Here is a 19,133-nt window from a genome sequence, read left to right as displayed (position 1 = left end):
GCCGTTGGTTGCTATTCGTAACCTCACCGCTAGATGCCGCTAAATTTCACACACTGGACCTTTAACAATATTCAGATGAAATGTTACTCGGATATCTAAAAGAACTGTACTTTAAATAGTGAAAAGCAAACTAAACAAATATGTTTCCAAATTCCTGTACACGATCCTCGACTTCAGAAGGAGATTGAGATAAACCCATGAACATTTACAGTACACTGTTCACCTCTAATAAAGACAAGAGCTCCAGCGAACCATGATGCGGCTCTCTTTCACACTTTCCTCTGATTGGCTCTATTTTCGTTGGCCAACAACACAGTCCCGAGATGGTAATTTATAAAGGTGAGACGCAGAGGTTAGTGGTTATCATCTGCGCCATAAACCTTTTCCTCACATGCCTGAGTGGAAACATATTAAAGCAATAAATCCCATCATAAAGGTGTCGGTTTTAATGAAACTTTGCACCATTGTGCGACAGAATAAGGCCTTAGAGGACATTCTTTCTTTAAAACCCGACAACTCCCGGAGCAGAAATAATAAGCAGCACAGTTATTGTTGAGCTACTGTTGATGTAATTCAACCAAAAATGATTCAATAAATATTGTTGAGTGATTTCAGGTCATGAGAGGAGGACCTCTGTACAAACATCTGACACTTGGTATTTAATCTTGCTTGCTGTGAAACTGTGTTAGTGTCAGCAAAAGACTTGGACTGTACCATCCTTTAAATGGATGGTTCTACCAAAAATGAAAATTCTGTCATCATTTACACACCCTTGTGTGGTTCAAGACCTTGAATGACCTTCTTTCTTCTGGAGAACACAATAGAAGATATTTTGAAGAATGCTGGTAACCAAATATGAACAGCCCCAATTGGCTTCCATTATATGTACACAAAATCAATAAGACATTTCTTAAAATATTTTCTTTTGTGCTCCACAGAAAAATAAGAGTCGTATATAGATTTACATGACATGATAAATGATGACAGAAATGATATTTTGGGTGAACTATCCCTTTAAGGCCCAGTTGTGCTTTTTCTTTTCTATTCTATTTAAAATGTTCTCATTTTGAGTTAAGCAGAAAAAAGTTTGGTTTGGAACAACATAGTTACATAGAAAAATAACATCATTTTTGGATAACTTTAAGAGAGAGAGAGAGAATGAGAGATTTAGTGCTTTATCCTTTAACATACGGTTCACATATGGCACAAAAATGTAATCATCTCACATTCTCTCCCAACAGACCCATTAAACTCTTACAGTTTTTGTCAAATTATGCGTTTGCATTATCAGCTCAGCAGATTTTTATGGTAGTACCTGACATAATGACAAGGTGCCTAAATGGTTCAGTACACTCAAACAAAAAAGGATTTTTGCAGCATGTAATTAATTAAATGAGTTAAAGCCACATAATCCTAAAACATTTTGTCGCAATTAAAAATTCATTGTGTGCAATCAAATTGAAAGTGTATAAAGTTACTTCATTCTGTTGAGACCACATTTTATTGGACGTGACCAAATACACAAAAATCCAGATTCGGCTAAGTGCCAAAAACTATTCATGGATGCACTGTTTATGTGTATTGATGTTATGTAGTAATAAACTGCAAAAATGTCAAATTATTTTGAATACTGAAGAGTAGATTGGATTTATATCTATTTATATCTCATTTTATCTATATCTTTATATCTATATCACGACTATATCAGATAACTAGCAGTCTAGCAGTAACAGTCTAACTAACTAAATAAATAGGTTCATGTAGAATGAATGAATTTTTCTTGTTTCTGTGTGTGAGACTCGCAAAAAAATATTTGCTCTCCAAACCATGGCTCACATACACATACAAATATTTGTTTTTCGGTTTCCCATCATCCTTTGCTCTCCGCTCTCATCTCCACGAGCAGTGGAGCGTGGTGTGACTTCATTACACAGTGATCAGCTCCTTGAGTCTCTGAAGGTTTGTTCAAAAGCGCTGTATTCTAAACGCAGACTGCTCACTGCAGGAACACTGTATATATCATTACACAAGACTCCTGCAGAACGTCTGATCAGATGTCTTATACAATTGATTATTGTTGGCACTTTTTCCTTAGAGACAAAAAACGACTAACAGCCTAGGTTCAAACTACAGTATAAGAGAAACAAAAACTGACATCATTATCGATTTCAACTATAGGTTATTGTGTGACGTGGTATGCTATCATTGCACCCTACATGCTTTCCTGCAGCTCAGTGGTTCGAGCATGGCGCTTGCAATGCCAATGTCATGGGTTCGATCCCAGGGATTGCACATACTTAGAAACAAATGTGTAGTATAATGCAATGTAAGTCGCTTTGGATAAAAGCGTCTGCCTAATGCATAAATGTAATTGTACACCAAGTTCACATACCATAGCCTGATGTACCGTACTGTAGATAACTGACATATTAAAGTTTAAAAAGCATCGGTTCAAGGTCTAGTTTGTCTACTTGGAACCAAAGTTTAGGTTAAATAAATAGTCCAGGTCACAACCAAGCTCTAAAGATAGTCTTTGTGACATGCCAACAGTTATCACAAAAACAATTTTGACCTGCATTTACAATGAAAGTCTATGGGGAAAGACATTCCAGATGGTTTATAGATGCGCAGCTCACATTTGTTAAAGCACTTATATTCATTTTGGTTGTTATTTGTTTTATTATTGTTTTATACAGTAAAATACATTTTGTGAGTATTTATTGTACATTCAACCACTTTTTCTGGCAACCTTTAATTAAACTTAATTTTATATTGTTAATTTCATTTTTTTTTTTTTACTTTTTTTTTGTTCTATTTTATTTAATTTCATTTTTTTACATATATTTGGACACAACTTTACACAGACAATATTGCATAGCTATTTTTTCATCTTAGTCTCATGTTAACATGTTATGTGACTATACCTTTCGGGTAAGTACTGTGAACATGAACTGTGTTTTTTTATTTATTTATATCTTTATGCACTAATATACAGGTACCTGTTTCACACACATTGCAACATCAAACTCCTTGTCTGATAATAATCAATGATGCAAAAGTCTGGGGATCGAAGTCATCATGATCTGTTCCTCCAACAAAAGGTTACAAATCATTCTGGCAGGACATTTGGCTATAGATATTCTGATAAATGTGTCAAGGTCAACTGACCTTAAACAGATGACCCCAGACGACAGAAACATCACTACCAGTGTCACTAGACCATCCCATGAGACTAATGTGCCGCACCATTCAAAGTCAGATATTATGGGAATAAAGTATAGACTCAAAAATATATCTTACATAATTCTCTCATTTGTAAGCTTCCCTGACCATATTGTGGCACTATTTTCCGCAGCCCTGTTTATTTTTAGAGCCACCCCGGAGCGTAAGAGCGCACCACGTGGTCCAGTACATCCATTCATCTGACCTCAGATCAGAGTGAGCAGTCACTCAGCATGTGACTTACAGAAGAAATGATGACAATAGACACTTTCCTGCTTCCCCTGCGGCTTGTTTACTTAAGAAAGAAACGGATTTGTTAAAGCAGTATGCATTCATCTTCAACGGACCAATCAAGGACTAGATGAATAACTCGCCATATTGCACTGTGTTTGAAATGGATGGCAAAAACTTGTTGACTGTGCCACTGGGACACAAGGCAGTGTTATGGAACATTTCCCTTTTCATGTCACAAGTGGTTGTGGGTATTTTCCGAGGCCGGCACTCACCTGTGCATGTGTTCCACTCCTGTGAAAATCATAACACCGTAGGCAAGGCCGCTCTGTACCAGAAAGTGTAAGGCATACCTGGAATGAAGAAAATACTAATGAGAAAAACAAGAACTGATTTTTGAATGAAAGAAAGCGTGAATTTACAACAGGACTGACAGTGGTTTCAAAGTTATTACATTTTGATTAAAAATGATAAACACCTTTTTTTTACGTGAACTAATGAACTGTGCACAATAAGACCGGGAATGTGTGTTAAGTAAATAAATATTAGTGATATTGACTGAGAGCAAACTGTCGTCTCTATGGAGTCTCCTCTGAACAAAGAGGCATGTAGAGAAAAGCAAACGGCATTGGAGTATGTGATGATCACATCGACACAGCTATGCGTCTGGGGCCGGATTCACGAAACTCTTCTTAAGACAAAATATAAGATTGTTCTTAAGATAAGTTATAGGAAGTTTGTAAGAATGTTCGTGCGATTCTCAAACATTTCTCAAAACGTTAATCTTAATTTTTGTCGTAAGAATAAAATGATATGCTTTGTCAATGATTGCACTCGCTTGATCATGTGGTAACTGTATATGTTTATCTATACAATAAACTTTATGTGTGTAACAAGCACCTTGTATTCATATATACCCTATATATATTAGCATGTTATGTGTTAAACAGCCTTTATGATCGCATGTTAGCTAAAATGTTATCAAGCTTTAAAAAATTATACTTATTATTATACTACTTTTTGTGTGTTACTGCGGCAACGGTATACGGTGACCCTCTCCGTTTCGAGTCACTTTGTCCCAGAATAATGTAAAAAGCACTCCGTTTTTAAAAATGAAAGCTAAAGTAAGGGAGCTAGATCTTATTGTTATTATATCAAAATAAATTTTCCTTAATGGCGAGTAAATGTCAAAATTATGATTCTTGCTCAATACAATGCATGTCGCAGGTGAAATAACAAAATACATGTATTAAACATCTTACCTTATGAGATTTAACCGTGAGGCTGTCTTAATTTTAAGATGATATTTACGACAGCTTGTGTTTCAAGAATTGGGAATCTTCTTAATTTTTTTCCTACGATCAATCTTGAGAAAAATTTTAAGAACTGTCTTAAGAAGTTTTTTTCGGGAGTACATAACAGTCCTAACTTTTTTCTTAAACTATAATTTCAAATGTGCTTTTACTGTATGCCGTTCTAGCTCTCTATACTATACTGCATGACTCAACAAATGTGTTCTTTACTTCTGGTACATGAAAAAACATGCAATTATGAACAAACGTTTTATGGGAAACCATGTGATGCTTGACACATGGCATCAAAAAACAAGTTGTGTGGTAAAAGACAAAATACTACTACTGTAATATACGTAAGTTAATTTATAATTCATCCGCTTCTGCTTTGCCTTGGGCAACTTCACTACTCTATCTGAAGGCCTCTTGCTGTCACATTGTGTAACAGCTTCCTGTGTGATGTCGGCATGCTGACCTCTGCACAGAGACCTATGGGGGATTGCTCAATTTGATCAGATATACGTACAGACACGGACATACTGTACAGCAGGGGTCTTCAACTACTTTTCTTTGAGGGCCTGATTCCAAAAGTATAAATAGGATGCAGGCCTTTTTTTACAATATCCTCACTTCTTCTCAAAAACGCGAATACATTCAGCACAGAAGTAACCCCTGCCCCTTGTGACGCTAAACTGGCGTCTTATAAAGCGAATCAATTGGTCTGTGCAAGAAACTGAACGATATTATCGCATCTTCTGGTGAATTCCAATAGTATTCATGTGCCCCAGGAGGGAGGGAGATGAACAGTTCTTATTCGTAAATTCAGCCGTTTAAATCATACATAATGAATGCAGTAATAAAAACAACAAAGTTTTTCCCTTATCTGAGACTGGTATAGCCTGCAGTTACTTTCAAGTAAATAATATTACGTTTCTTGGACAGACCAGTCAAATCACTTTATAAGACGTCAGTAATTCGTTATGAGCCGCGGAAATTACTTTTGTATTTAATGCAGCAGCGTTTTGGACTTTCAAAGAAGTTGCGTCTCAGGACGTGCATTTCTTAAAGCATACCGTTCTTAAAGTCTCTCCACTTATTTGAAATGTTAAGGCGGGCCAGGTAAAGCTTATTGGCGGGGCCGCCAGTTGACTAGCCGTGCTGTAAAGTATAAATTATTTGAAGTATTTTTCTGATGCTTCGGTCCCATTCCTCTAAAAACATGGCAACAGTCTATTGTTGTAAACGAAAGGTACAGATCACACTTGTCCATCAAACATCTCTTTTACAAGCCCATAGAGTGCTGAGTGCTGCCCCTGTGTCTCTGCCAGCACAACACAAGCCTATTATAAATTGAATGGCTCGCTAACCAGCTATCAATGAGCCTGCCAGAGATCACTATGGAGGACCCGAGATATATAAGGGATGAAAGCAGACAGACACTCACCAGCCAAAGCAGAAGAGGGCCAGATAGAAGCCCAGCAGTGTGGCGACTACATGTCGGATGAAGGGACTCGTCTTGCTGGGGTGCAGGTAGAGTCTGAACCAGAAGGCCGTTGCCAATGCAAAGAGCTGGCACGCCACAAAGTTCACCTGATGAGAGAGAAATTGATCAAGAAAAAAAATCAATTAAACACATCCCAATAATCACAACTTTAACAATGATCTTTGTAAAACTTTTTAAAATATTCACTATTCCTACTTGTAAACATAGCATTGTAAACTATTATTTATCGTTGATTCCTTCCACAAAATGTGAAAGTCCCCCTCATTTAGAGAAACTGATTTAGATAAATGCTTAATGAATAAATGTACATGCAGGACAACATACAGTAGGTTAGCAAACCTACCAACAACAAATAAATGAAGAAAAAATATATATCTTTTCATACTCTAACAAGAAACTAATCTCAGCGTTATGTTCAAATGAATGTTTTTAATAGATCTAGGACATTTACAAGTACTTATATTCAAATGATGACATGCCAACATCAACGAATGAACACGGAAACTGCATTATAACATTGCTTGAGTATTCCCTTGATTTAAAGTTCTTGATTTAATGCGTCAGTTTTCTATTTTTTTAATCCTTCATCCCCAACTTGATATGCAAAAACATATTTGATTGAACCAAAAGGTGTAAGTAATAAACATGTTTAGTGGCTTAACCAATGGCCATTTGAGGGAGGTACTTTAAACCCAGCCTAAACTAAAATGGTGTGCTTATGGATTCAATCTGATTTTGACACAAAACTAAGCAGAAACATGAGACTCATGAGAAAGCTTCAGTTTTGACGACGGCTGATAATTACATGATTTAACTGTGTTGTTTAGTACCCAACAATCAGCTTAACCAATTCACAAACCCTCCAAAACATTACACATTCCTTCTTATAAAGTTCAAAGAGCTCGTGCACAAACCAACCCTCACGTATAACTTGACTGCGAGGTGTGCTAAACCGAATCCAGACAGCAACTGTGTACAAAGTCAAGTCTAGACTTGTTTCCTGTGCTTTCGATTGCATGTTTTGCTTATAAACTGGAACAGTAGAGTGCTGTTACATTCTCTCTTTTTCCAAGACATTTTACTTGCATAACAATCGAGTGCCACTCAAGTGCCACTGTAAAAAGATGTTTGAACAACTCCTGCCCCGAGTGCAATAAACAATAGGATGTCTGTGTAACACACAGCAGTCTGAAGTAAACTGAGCTAAAACTCATTACACATGATGACATTAAAAAAAGACATTTTAATACATACTCTTCCTAAAAATAGTCTGTATGAACCATGTTAGTCAGTATTGATTAATTACAACTGTGCGCGGAGAGACAGGCACAGTTCTATTAGCTAATGGATGACTGTCAGTGCCAAAGCCGCTTTTCTGCCATCGAACAAGCTGGTAAAAAGTCGGCAGATAAGAAACATAATGCAATACTAGCATACATCAAAGAAATGATTTGCTATTTTTCCCAGTGTGCAATACATTATGCATGTATTATACAATGATAAACAATCAACATTGCATTGCGGGCAGCAGTATTCCACGCTGTGTCCACTGGTTTTGTACATTTTTGCGAATGTGTGAAGTCATAAAGGTACTATTCCACGCACACAGAAAATGTGCTTACTGTGCACAGTGTGCATACTGCAAAAATAGCACGGGTACTGAACGAACACCCTGCGAGGGGCTGAGGAACCACACAGACACATTCTATTTCTTACTCCCCGCTGCTCAATGATCTTCGGTCTGACTCTCTCAAGTGTGTGTATGTGAGAAAGAGAGAGAAAGAGAAAGAGAGAGAGAGAGAGAGAGAGAGAGAGAGAGAGAGAGAGAGAGAGAGAGAGAGAGAGAGCGACTATGAGGTCATCTTTATGTGCTTGCTACCATGCAAATGAGCACCAGCTCAACAAAGCAACCACCCGTCATGAGCTTAAAATAAATGTATCTTTTCCACGCCGTTCTGCTTTATTTGTCTCGCGGTCCATTGATTTTACTCCAGTTTGGTTCGCTCATTACATTTTCTTTGACAGGGATAAAGCATGTCCATTACTGTAAGTGCAGCCCTAAAACTCTGCCTAAATCGTGACGTAAGGACAACAGCCTTTCATCCGGCACAAAAGCTCAGAGAATGTTATTGAAACAATCGCAAGACTCGGTTTGTTTTCATGGATCTATTTTCGTCATTCCCTCGAGACGCCTCGCATCTCCTTGACCCCTTCAGGTGCTTGTCATTTTCTCTTAGATTCACCCAGCAGACCTGTGAGGCATGAATTGTTAAAACGCATAAGAAAAATATCAGTCTTTTTATTATTTCGACAGAGTTAAACTTTTCGGTTTATTATGATGTTCATCAAAACTTAAAGTGCATAATTTTAGCTCTAAATTCCGACTGAATGAGAAATTGTCCACAACAAAACTATTCAACCTACTGTAGTTGTTGGGCTCCTTGGCATCACCATGTTCAACAGCCAAATAAATGAATGCTATTACAGATCCAAAATATAAATAACAATTAAAAAGTTCATATCAAATAATGAGTCATATAAAAAGATGAGTAACAGTATTTATCATCACACCCTGAATGGTCACAAAGATCTTTCTACCACAGTGGACATTGCCATATAGAGGGTTATTCGCTCCGTTCTCCATTCTTGCATTGGCAAGAACCTCCCTACATCTCCTTGACAATATTACAGACTGTTATACAGTACAGACACTGCCATTGTTTCCCAGTCTGCAAAAATAGGTCAGCAGGGGGCCTTTAAACAATAGCCCATTGGCTGCTGCTTTGTATCCCCACACTTTCTTTAGCATCACCACAGGATACATTGCTATAGTCCAGATAAATCTGTCTCACACACACTCACATTGTAAGTAATTGTGGTTAGGCAGATTTATGGAGATGGTGTGCCCTTGTCGTTTTTTCCACGAGTGACCCGCCATCAACCAGCATTTGTGGGGTTGCTTTAGAGCCATTAAAGAGCACCAAAGAATTACACCCGATTAATCTGGGACATTAAACCCCAATTAAACAGAACCTGCCATCGCTGACACGGTTAGAAAACAGTGCAGGGCAAGAAAACAGAGCAAAGATGAGTGTTTCACAACTGTTAGATGAATAGGTACAGATGGAATGAACAAACAAAATCGGGTGACACTCAATTAAAGCCGCAGACAGAATGCGAGATTTCTACGCATATTTGGACAGCAACCAGAAACCGCTGATAAAATGTAAAATTAGATTTCATAAATTCTGACATTTTTGTACTTTATTATTTGTCATGATACACAAGGCGAGTAGACTCAATTGCAGGGAAAATACAGGATCTTTATTTGGCACACACACAGTTCGTTTTTAGTCCAAGAGAGTCAATTCCACTGGAACGGCGGCAATGGGACAACCGGTGGGGAGAAGCTCGACCCACCGGAGAGACGAATGTAGCAGAGCAGAGGTAGTTATCCACCACGGGACGGATGCTCAACCTGACAAATCTCTCGGGTCGAGCCAGCCGTAGGACGGCTCAGAGGTAAAATCCTCCGTGTAGAGAGTGGTGCCAGACGGTGGAGAGTGATGCAAGCCGGGACGCCAACGGGAACTAGAGAGATGCAGAGAGATGAAACAGGACAGAACAACTACGGTAAACACTGACAAGTTGCTATCAGAGAACCAGAGTAATTACTAAGGATACCACTAGACAAGACAAGGTTACTGTAGCACTAGACTATAAGCAGACACGGCAGAGCACAGCGATCAGAGGGTTTACACTGAAACGGTCCGACACAAGACAACAGAACAAGAGGGACTAAATAGGAAAACCTAACAAGCCACAGGCGGTGGGGAATTAGAGGTAATGATGATAACGATAGCCGGGAATATCTACAGGTGAACAGGGTGAAGAGGTGATGAGAAACCGGTGAGGGAAAAGCCTAACAGGGAAACACGAAGGCGGGGTAAGTGACGCAGACACCGGACGCATGGCAAGCTGTCAAAACAATTAGCACGCACATCCAACAGAACAAACATAGACACAGTGACAGGAAGAAAACTCACGTGACTGGGATCATGACAATTATTACTATTAGCTTTCCTGTGGCTCAGTGGATAGAGCATGGCGCAAGCAATGCCAAGGTCATGGGTCCGATCCCAGGGGATTGCACATAGTCAGAAACAAATGTATAGTACAATGCAATGTAAGTCGCTTTGGATAAAAGCATCTGACAAATGCATAAATGTACTATTACTATATTGTTCTTCTTGATAGCTACCTGAATAGCAACACATCACAGACACAGGGTGTTTCCCCATCTATGGAAATGCCTCACCTCACACTGACCTCACATTTACCATATTTTCAACTGTCCTTGCTATCTTAAAGTCACCATGAAACGGAAGTTGCGATTGACTTCTTTTCCGTATCGTGACGTGTATCCTATAAAACGGCTTCTGAAATTAGAAAAAAATGTAGGGCGGGGCTTTATTTTGCCCTTCCCTTTGTGATTGGTTTGTTGTAAGTTGGGCCTGGAGGAGGGCTAAAAATGCCTGGCCATTGGACAGTCAGTATAGTCCCACCTCTTTTTGTTGCTGACGTCATGTGGTGAAGAGTTGTTGTTGAGAGGGGGAGAGGAGCTTAACGTTTTTGATTAAAGATTACAAGTGCAGATTAATAAAAAAAAAGATGGTGTGCACGGATAAATCATTTATAATAATCACTGAAACGCTGTAAAACACTTAAAATTTTCCTGATATTTCCTGATCTTTTTTTAGAAATATCTATAATTTGTATTAAATCTATAATCATTGACTCAAATGGAGAATCGAATCGAATCAAGAGCTTGTGAATCGGAATCGATACCCAGCCCTACAAGTGAATGGGGTCCAGTTAACAACATTTTTCAAAATATCTTCTTTTGTGTTCTGCGGAAGACAGAAAGTCATACAGGTTCTGAAATGACAAGAGGGTGAGTAAATGATGACAGAATTTTAGTTTTTGGATGAACTGTCCCTTTAACTCTGAACATCCTACACTCAATAGTGTCTTAATTTGTCTCCATCACAGATACAACTAAAGATAAAGACTGTTAAAGAAACATCTACTTATCATTTCAAACACATTTTATTATGCAATGCGTGCAAATAACATGGTTCAAACACTGGTCTGAATAGCATGAGTCAGTGGTAAGGGCACAGCGAGTCAGCGACAGATACAGAGAGACTGATGACAGATTTTGTCCCCCTGTGGTGCTAAACTGTCTCCTTCTTCCAGCCAGCCATCTGGCTCACTTTCCTCAGGCACCTTCAGTCTTTTCAGCTGAGAGAGAAATGTGTGAGGAGAGCTACATATGGGAACGGAGAGGAAAGACTTGTTAAAGGTCAATAGAGTCTGGCCACTGTGTGCTGTGCAATTACCTCCATTTACACAATTTTTGGTGGGAAAATGCATTTCTGCTATGAAGGCCAAACGCTTGGATTAAACTGAACTTAAATCAAAGACGGGTGTTTGGAATTGCACACCATTAGTGGCTGGGTGTTCTAAAGGAAAAACAAACATGCACAATATACGTACAAAGCCATAAATAAAGTAGTTACTAACTAGAGCATATAAACTAGTCTACTTCCCCTGATTCCATACTATACTATCAGTACTCAAATTATAAAAAAATCCAGACTTCCAAAAACTTAAGTTCTACACTTCATGGAAAACCTTTTGTATCAATTACGGTTTAAATATGATAGTTAAACTGAGGTAAAACTAGCTCCTCATTGTCATGGTTGTACTGTAGACCATTCTGCAAAATGTAAAGAACACTGGTCCAGGACAACTTCCTGTTTCAATTTTTAACGCTCCCAGTGTTTCTGCTACATTCATTTCGCCGTGGCGGGCCACCACGCCAAAAATCCTCCCCGCCATGACTACAGTGAAGCACTGTTTCCATTCATTCATAATTTGTCCGGCCATTGTTGCCAAGTTTGCAACTCTTTCACTAGATTTAGCGACTTTTCCGACCCCTTTAGCGGCTTTAGTTCAGAAGACGTGTATAACGACAAACCTAGTGTATTTTCGGATAAGCCGTTCATTCAGTGGGAACTGAATCAGTACTAATCAGTACTGCCCCGCTTGCACAAGGTCTCACTTTCCTGGTGAAGGAAACGCTTCTGTGAGTGAGCGGCAGACAGCAGGGAGAAGCCAAAGACACTAAGTGGAAAGCCTACAACCTTTAGCCCAAAAAATGTAAAAAATGACTGGAAACAAGAATACACCTGCAAGTCATGTTTACATTCTGAATCCCTGACTACACTAAATAATGATAAAAACTAATGTACTGTAGCATAGCTTAGGCAGCTAAAAATAGCTATAACAGCTGCTGATACTTAGAACGGACCAAAATACATCAGAAAGAAAACACACACATTCAATTCAATGGAAATCCCAAATCACACCAGCTTAAGGTGGTCAAAAGAAGGTCAATATCAACTTCAGCCTCACCAACTGTAGCCCATTCGCTCAACCACTCAAACTGGACCACAAATGAGGGTTTAAACAGAACTGTGCAGCAGGAAGGTTTTCATTCCGACAGATTTTAGACTAGCTGCTGTCTGAAGATAAGATGTATTTCTGGAACTAATTTACAGTGAGCATTAATTCAATATCTTGAATGGTGTTTAATATAATAAGCCCTTAGAGTATTGATTTTTCAGGGGTCATTTCTTGAAGTACTTGAGATACACTATGTGTGTAGAAGAAGCTTGACCGTTAAATATAGACTTTAAAGTAGATGGCCAGGAGTAAGTTAGTAGGCGTTTTCCCCCTTTGTAAAGTCAAGGACAACAGGACAACATACCGCAGGGTAGAGGGAGAGGAAGAGTAAACGCGCTTTGTAGAGCTGTTTGTCCTTTTAGGGCTGCTGTACAAAACATGGAGCAACATGGAGAATTCAATGTGTATAGGCCTGCTCTGTATGTAGATAGAAATAGCTTATTCTAAGGTAATACAAACATAACGGTTCATTACATAAGGTCTTCATACACCTATGAAAGAAATAGTTTTGTATATTATATTGCATTTCTGTCAATAGGTCCTCCTAAAAATCCCATACTGCTCCTTTAAGTAGCACAGGAATATTTGTGGCAAAAGCCAACAAAACATTGTATGGGTCGAAATGACCGATTTTTCTTTTATGCCAAAAATCATTAGGATATTAAGAAAAGATCATGTTCCAGGGCTTGACATTAAGTATTGTCATGTGGTTGTCCTTCGGACAAGTAAATTTGTCATTCACTTGTCCGACTACAAAAATTACTTGTCCAAAGATAAAAAAAATGATATTTCATTTGAATTATAATATAATATAATCAATATAATTGTTTCGGATTTAGATTGGTCAAGTTTGCTTCTAAGCATTTTAACTAGTGTCTGCTTTGGCCGCCTGAATTTGGTTATAGGCCGTTACTCTCCGTGACTGCTATAAACCAAAGGCAAGCAGTAATTATTATTAGTTTTAAGGCTGTAAGTTAACTTTTTTTGCACGTAGCACTGGTGCTATAGAGGTTTAAAGTTTGGTAGCACAGGCAGAAATGTGCAAGTGTAGTTCATTATGAATAGGCAGATAACTGACAAAAGACATTAATGTTACATACAGATGGATCAATTAGGGACATATCATTTTTAGATTACCTAAATTTGTTTTAATATTTCTAAGTTCTGTGTTTTTCCTTTACTATACAATAGTGGTATATTAGTCCACATAAATTATTGTAGGATACTATAGTGTGTACTATAGTAAACTGCAGTAAAATTCTTACTTTATTGTTTTTGAACTTTAGTTTAGTATACAGTGTTTATCAATTTACTACAAGGGCACTTCAATTTTCAATAGCAAATACTATAGTACACTACAGTATTTTTTGTCTGAATGTTTAATTTAACGGTACTTTTATTTTGACGGGTCTTCGGTAAGACGCTTGTTTGCAGATAGCTTCACTCAAACAGTAAAACGTTCGTAAAATAAACTCTTACAGCAACTCTGGAGATGAAGTTCATGTGTTCATATCCTCATACAGTGCAGACGCAGATAAATCCTCGACCATCACTCGTGTTGTAAGTTAAACTGTGCACATAATTCACTCAGACACGCAGAACAGCCAGATGACATTTAAATAACAGGATTCCACGTCCGCGTGGACTCAGTGCGGTGCGCATTGATTATTGTCACACACAAACAAGCACAACCACGACAAACACGCAGCTCTGTCTAATGCACATATTCTTATTATTCTACATAAATATGTCGCACTGTTTTTTTTTTTCAAGTTACTTGTCCGGTCGGGCAAGTAAAATTCTCTCTCACTTGCCCATACGAAACATTCACTTGTCCCGGACAAGCGTTAATGTCCAATGAAGATATTTTGTAACTTATATCACAACTTGATTTTTGTGAGTGGATGCAGCAAAATCGCTAACAAAAATGGCCGGAAACACGCCTACCGCTTTTTGGGAATTCAACCCACTCAAGTTTAGTGTGTAAAGCTTAGAATTTCAGCTTTCGTGTTCATCTAATCAGATTCCAGAAATTTAAATAGTTGTATCTCGGCCAAATATTGTCCTAACAAACCATACATCAATGGAAAGATTATTTATTTAGCTTTCAGATGATGTATCGAATCTACGTCTACCGTCATATAGACATCTGGGTGATGTTTATGATTTTTAATGTATGTAAAACTGCTTTTTTCTGTTTTTTTTACACTGCGGTAATCTCCAGATCTCTAGCAGACGTCTTACAGACCTACCTGTACTATCGGGGAAAAACCAGCATTACCTAACAATCAATGTGTTTGGGGCGGGACTGTCTGTTTTGCTGGCCAATGGCAACCAAGGAAGTTGTTTTATAAACATCCATAATTCTGTTTGGTGATGCTAGTGGTGCAGAAGTAACACACTACACCACATTTTTTTACACTCAGTGGTAATCAATACCATTGCAACACCTGGAGCTATTATCTGTATTATTATCACTGGCACTGCCAGACATGGTTAACGTGACATTGAATCCTGGTATAGATGAGAGAAATGAGAGATATGAATTCATCTTCTCTTTCTCCAGGCGTCTGAACTTCAGAATGTGAGAAATCAACAAACAGTAAGCATTCATTTAACACACTTTCTGTTACACTCACTAACTCTTCCTGATTAACAGTAAACAGTAAACATCTCTACTGTCTTTACTGTTTAGGTTGAGATGACTACAGGTTATCTTGTCTTTCATGTCAGCATGTTTGAGAAAAGAGTCACAGATAAAGTTGGAATGGAGAGAGCTGTTAAAGTAATTAAGTTGAGATAAAAGCTTTTAGACAACTAAAAGACAACTACTTAAAAGTATGATATATTGTTCTTATACTGTCCACAGACAGACAGATTGCAAAAGACACCCCCTCCTCTCTAGCATCATAAAAATTCTCATAATGTGCAACAGAGCTGAGTAATTACAAAAGCAGAGAAGCCAGTGACCGGGAGAAAGTGGGTTTATAGTTTATGCACAAGAAATGATTCCTCCTTTAGATAAAACTTAAAGATACAACATGAAACACATTTTTATTTATACGAGAATGCCAAAGCAATTTCCAAATGAGTCTTAATCTGAACTCTGTGAAGTCCAAGTTAAGAATTTTATAGCTTTAGTCCATGTCTTTTAGCTTAGAAGCATCGAAATGATGCAAGAATGGATCAATAAATTGATATATGAATTTTAAATGTCTTTTAAAGTGAATTATACTTTCTCTTCTAGAGAGAACAGGCCAAAAACACTCTCTAAATAGGGCTGTTCAGCGATTAACTGCAATTAATCGCATCCAGAATACTAGTGATGCACCGAAATTAAAATTGTGTGCCGATACCGAAAATTTAGGATGCACTCGGCCGAAAACCAATACCGAAAAATACTTTAAAAACTTTTTGAAATAGTTTTTATTCAATTGTATTAATTACACACACTAAAACCACAAATACAATACAAAATATATTATTATTTTCCAATCAAATATAACTTTTTTACCAATCATCTAAACATTGTAGTTGTAGAATTATTCTGGAATGATTATGTCCATAAGAGTCGTCAAGTTATAGTCAAACTCAGCAGCTCTTGCTAATACAATAAGTTTATATATGGTGCAAAATCATTTTAATGAAAACAACACGCAGAACACAGAGGGGCAGTGAGTCTGTTCATGTAAACAGGCTTAAAATGAGCTTAAGTGATTTCAGCACCTGCCGGATGACGGTCCACATGAGCTACATCATCAGTTACTGACAGATCGTCCCGCTGAAAATCACTTATGAAGAGTTTGTTGCATTTTTTTCTTTCGGGTAAAACCGATAATGACATTTTCTGCCGAAAATTTTCGGCAGGCGAAATTTCAGTGCATCACTAGTGTTTACGTAATAATATGTCTGAGCACTGTGGATATTTATTTTGTATTTATAAACACATACACAGGGCTCTAGACTGCGACCAAATGGTCGCATTTTGCGACTATTTTAACTGCCAGTGCAAGTTTTTCTTAATGCCAGTGCGACTGCCAAACTGATCAATAAATAATTTTTGCGTATAATAAATTTAATACGCAGAAATGTTATATTGCGCATTCAGTCACTCATTTTCCAAAGACGTAGCCTAATGCGCGGGTGTAAGAGGCGCATGCCATGAAGTGGAAGAACCAACACAGCAAACAAGTGAATCTTTTAATCTCTTAACTGAAATAAATATACAAGGTACAAAACAGCAAAGATAACGAAATGTGTACACGTTATATTTGACTTTTAAGGGCTCAGCATAGTCCTGGCGAATTGCGCTTTCTTTCTGCGTTTTGGGGTAAAACGAAGCTCGATAATGTTGAGATACGGTTTAGTGTTTTCGAACAATCCAACACCCCTTTGTTTCTGGAGGCGCACGTGGCCACACAAACAACACACCCACCTATTACGTAATGGCCATTGACCAATGGTGGCTTGAGGGTGTTTACCGGCCAACACGAACTTTCCCGGAGAGTTCTGTTTGGTTTGCTGCTGCGAACTAGTGAAACGAATTGTCGTTTGGACCAGATTTTGTTCGAAATCAGGTCACAGTTGGTCGTTTTTTGATTTCGAATGTAGTATGCTGAGCCCTTTATTCTGTATTTTGGAAATGCATTTCTGGGTTGTGGTTTTTCACTGAGGTTCAGGTTTGTATTTAGCTGACTTCATTTTTCCTGTTTTATGTGCATGTGAAGAGGGGGTGAGCAAGCGGGGAATGCTCACTTCCCTTTCTGTCGGTCTCTTGATGTTGTGTCGAACCGACAGATTGGGGTTTGTCTTGAGAACCTATCATCTTCTGAGTATTTAGAAAAGGCCAATGAAAATTGGCGAATGAAATTTGCATGCCGGACTCCTCCCCGGATGTCCGGGTATAAGAGGGAAGCCGGCGTGCTCATTCATTCACCGTTTGTTCTTCAGAGCCTGTGCATCTGATGAGCGACACAGCGATCTTCAGTGATCAATATTCTGCTGGAATCTACGAGGTGGTGCAGCGGACGGTCCCTTCCTGCAGTGACTCTCCCCTGGGCGTCTCGGCAGTTCCGGAGGTGTTCAAAGCAAATTTCCTTTTCTAAAAGAGAAAATTTCTCCAGCGTGGCTTGTCCCACTGTTCTCATGGGTGCAACACACTCATCGAGGAGGGGGACGGACACGATGCCTGCTTCCAGTACGCTGGGGCAGATGTTGTGGATGCGTCCTGCCCGCACTGCGGGCGGTGACGATTCAGACGTTGCGTCACTGGTGGCTGTGTTCTCACGGGACTCAGCCACCACCTCGTTTGCTCCCCGTTCCGTGGCGGCAGGACTACGGCCCTGCCGTCCGCTACGGCTAGCAGCGAGGGTGATATGAGGATTACTGTGAGCGATAATCCGCCAGCCGCTGGCTCACGGACCGTTCGCACCTCGTCTCGCTCGTCTGATCGTCCCCCAGGAGACGGTCCCACCATCTTACTCCTTAATCACGTATTCGGACACGATGCGTGAAGATGAGGTCTTGCAGCATTGGGGGGTGACGTACTGCCATCCGACTCCGACGATTCCTTGGGCTCCCTCCCTCGGGGGGTCGAGCCCAGGAAGAAGCGGGCGTCGAAATGTCAGCCATGCTTTCCCGGGCCGCCGTGAGTTTTGGGTTGCAGTGCACGCACTGCCTCTCCCAGTGCTCGCGGCTGGCTACATGGCGCCTTGGGTCTGAGCACGGCTCCAAGCCGCGCCCGTGTTTACCGGAAGTGCATGAGGAACTTAGTAAGACCTGGAAACGCCCCCTTTCCGGCACGTTTCACGTCAAACAAAGTTCTGTCACCCTCTCTTCCCTTGAGGTTGGTACAGCTAGAGGATACGTCGATGTCCCCCAGGGGCTCGACCTAGACATCTCTGGTGTCGAGAGCTTACATTGTGGTGGACCAAGCTGTCTCCTCTCTCCACGCTATGGCTCCTGCCAGGCCAGGGCGTTGAGAGAGCTCCACGGGGGTAAGACCGACCCAGCGCTTATGCAGGAACTCCGTGCCGCCACCCACCTCGCTCTACGGGTGACCAAGGTGACCACGCGGGCCCTGGGTCGGACGATGTCCACACTTATGGTCCATGAGAAACTCCTCTGGCCTTACCTTGCGCAGATGAGTACGCCGAGAAGGTCCGCTTTCTCGACGCATCCGTCTCACAAGGAGGGGGCTGGTTGGTGTTACTGTCGAGCCACAGTTATCGACAGTAAAGAAGCAGTCCTCCCGTGCCGCGACTCGGCTGCCTCGGCCGTCGAGTCCCGTGCACCGTCTGCTTCCCAGCAGCCCTGGTCCTCTTCAACACCCTCCAGTTCTGGCGCCCCCCCCC

At 39.8% G+C, this 19,133-nt stretch overlaps 1 protein-coding gene across 1 annotated transcript in view; it reads right to left on the bottom strand.

Annotated features, from left to right (window-relative positions):
* mboat2a (membrane bound O-acyltransferase domain containing 2a) overlaps positions 1–19,133 on the bottom strand; it is an 85,166-nt gene that overhangs the window by 33,720 nt on the left and 32,313 nt on the right. Inside the window, exons 2-3 of the mRNA XM_057343348.1 lie at positions 6,190–6,335; positions 3,729–3,806 (exon numbers count right to left, since the gene is read on the bottom strand). Coding sequence (XP_057199331.1) covers positions 3,729–3,806; positions 6,190–6,335 — 224 coding nt within the window. The remainder of the gene's footprint in view (positions 1–3,728; positions 3,807–6,189; positions 6,336–19,133) is intronic.

This window comes from Triplophysa rosa, linkage group LG10, assembly GCF_024868665.1.
Source record: "Triplophysa rosa linkage group LG10, Trosa_1v2, whole genome shotgun sequence".
NCBI lineage: Eukaryota > Metazoa > Chordata > Actinopteri > Cypriniformes > Nemacheilidae > Triplophysa > Triplophysa rosa.
The sequence above is the reverse complement of the archived record's forward strand: the minus strand, read 5'-3'. Positions and strand labels throughout refer to the sequence as shown.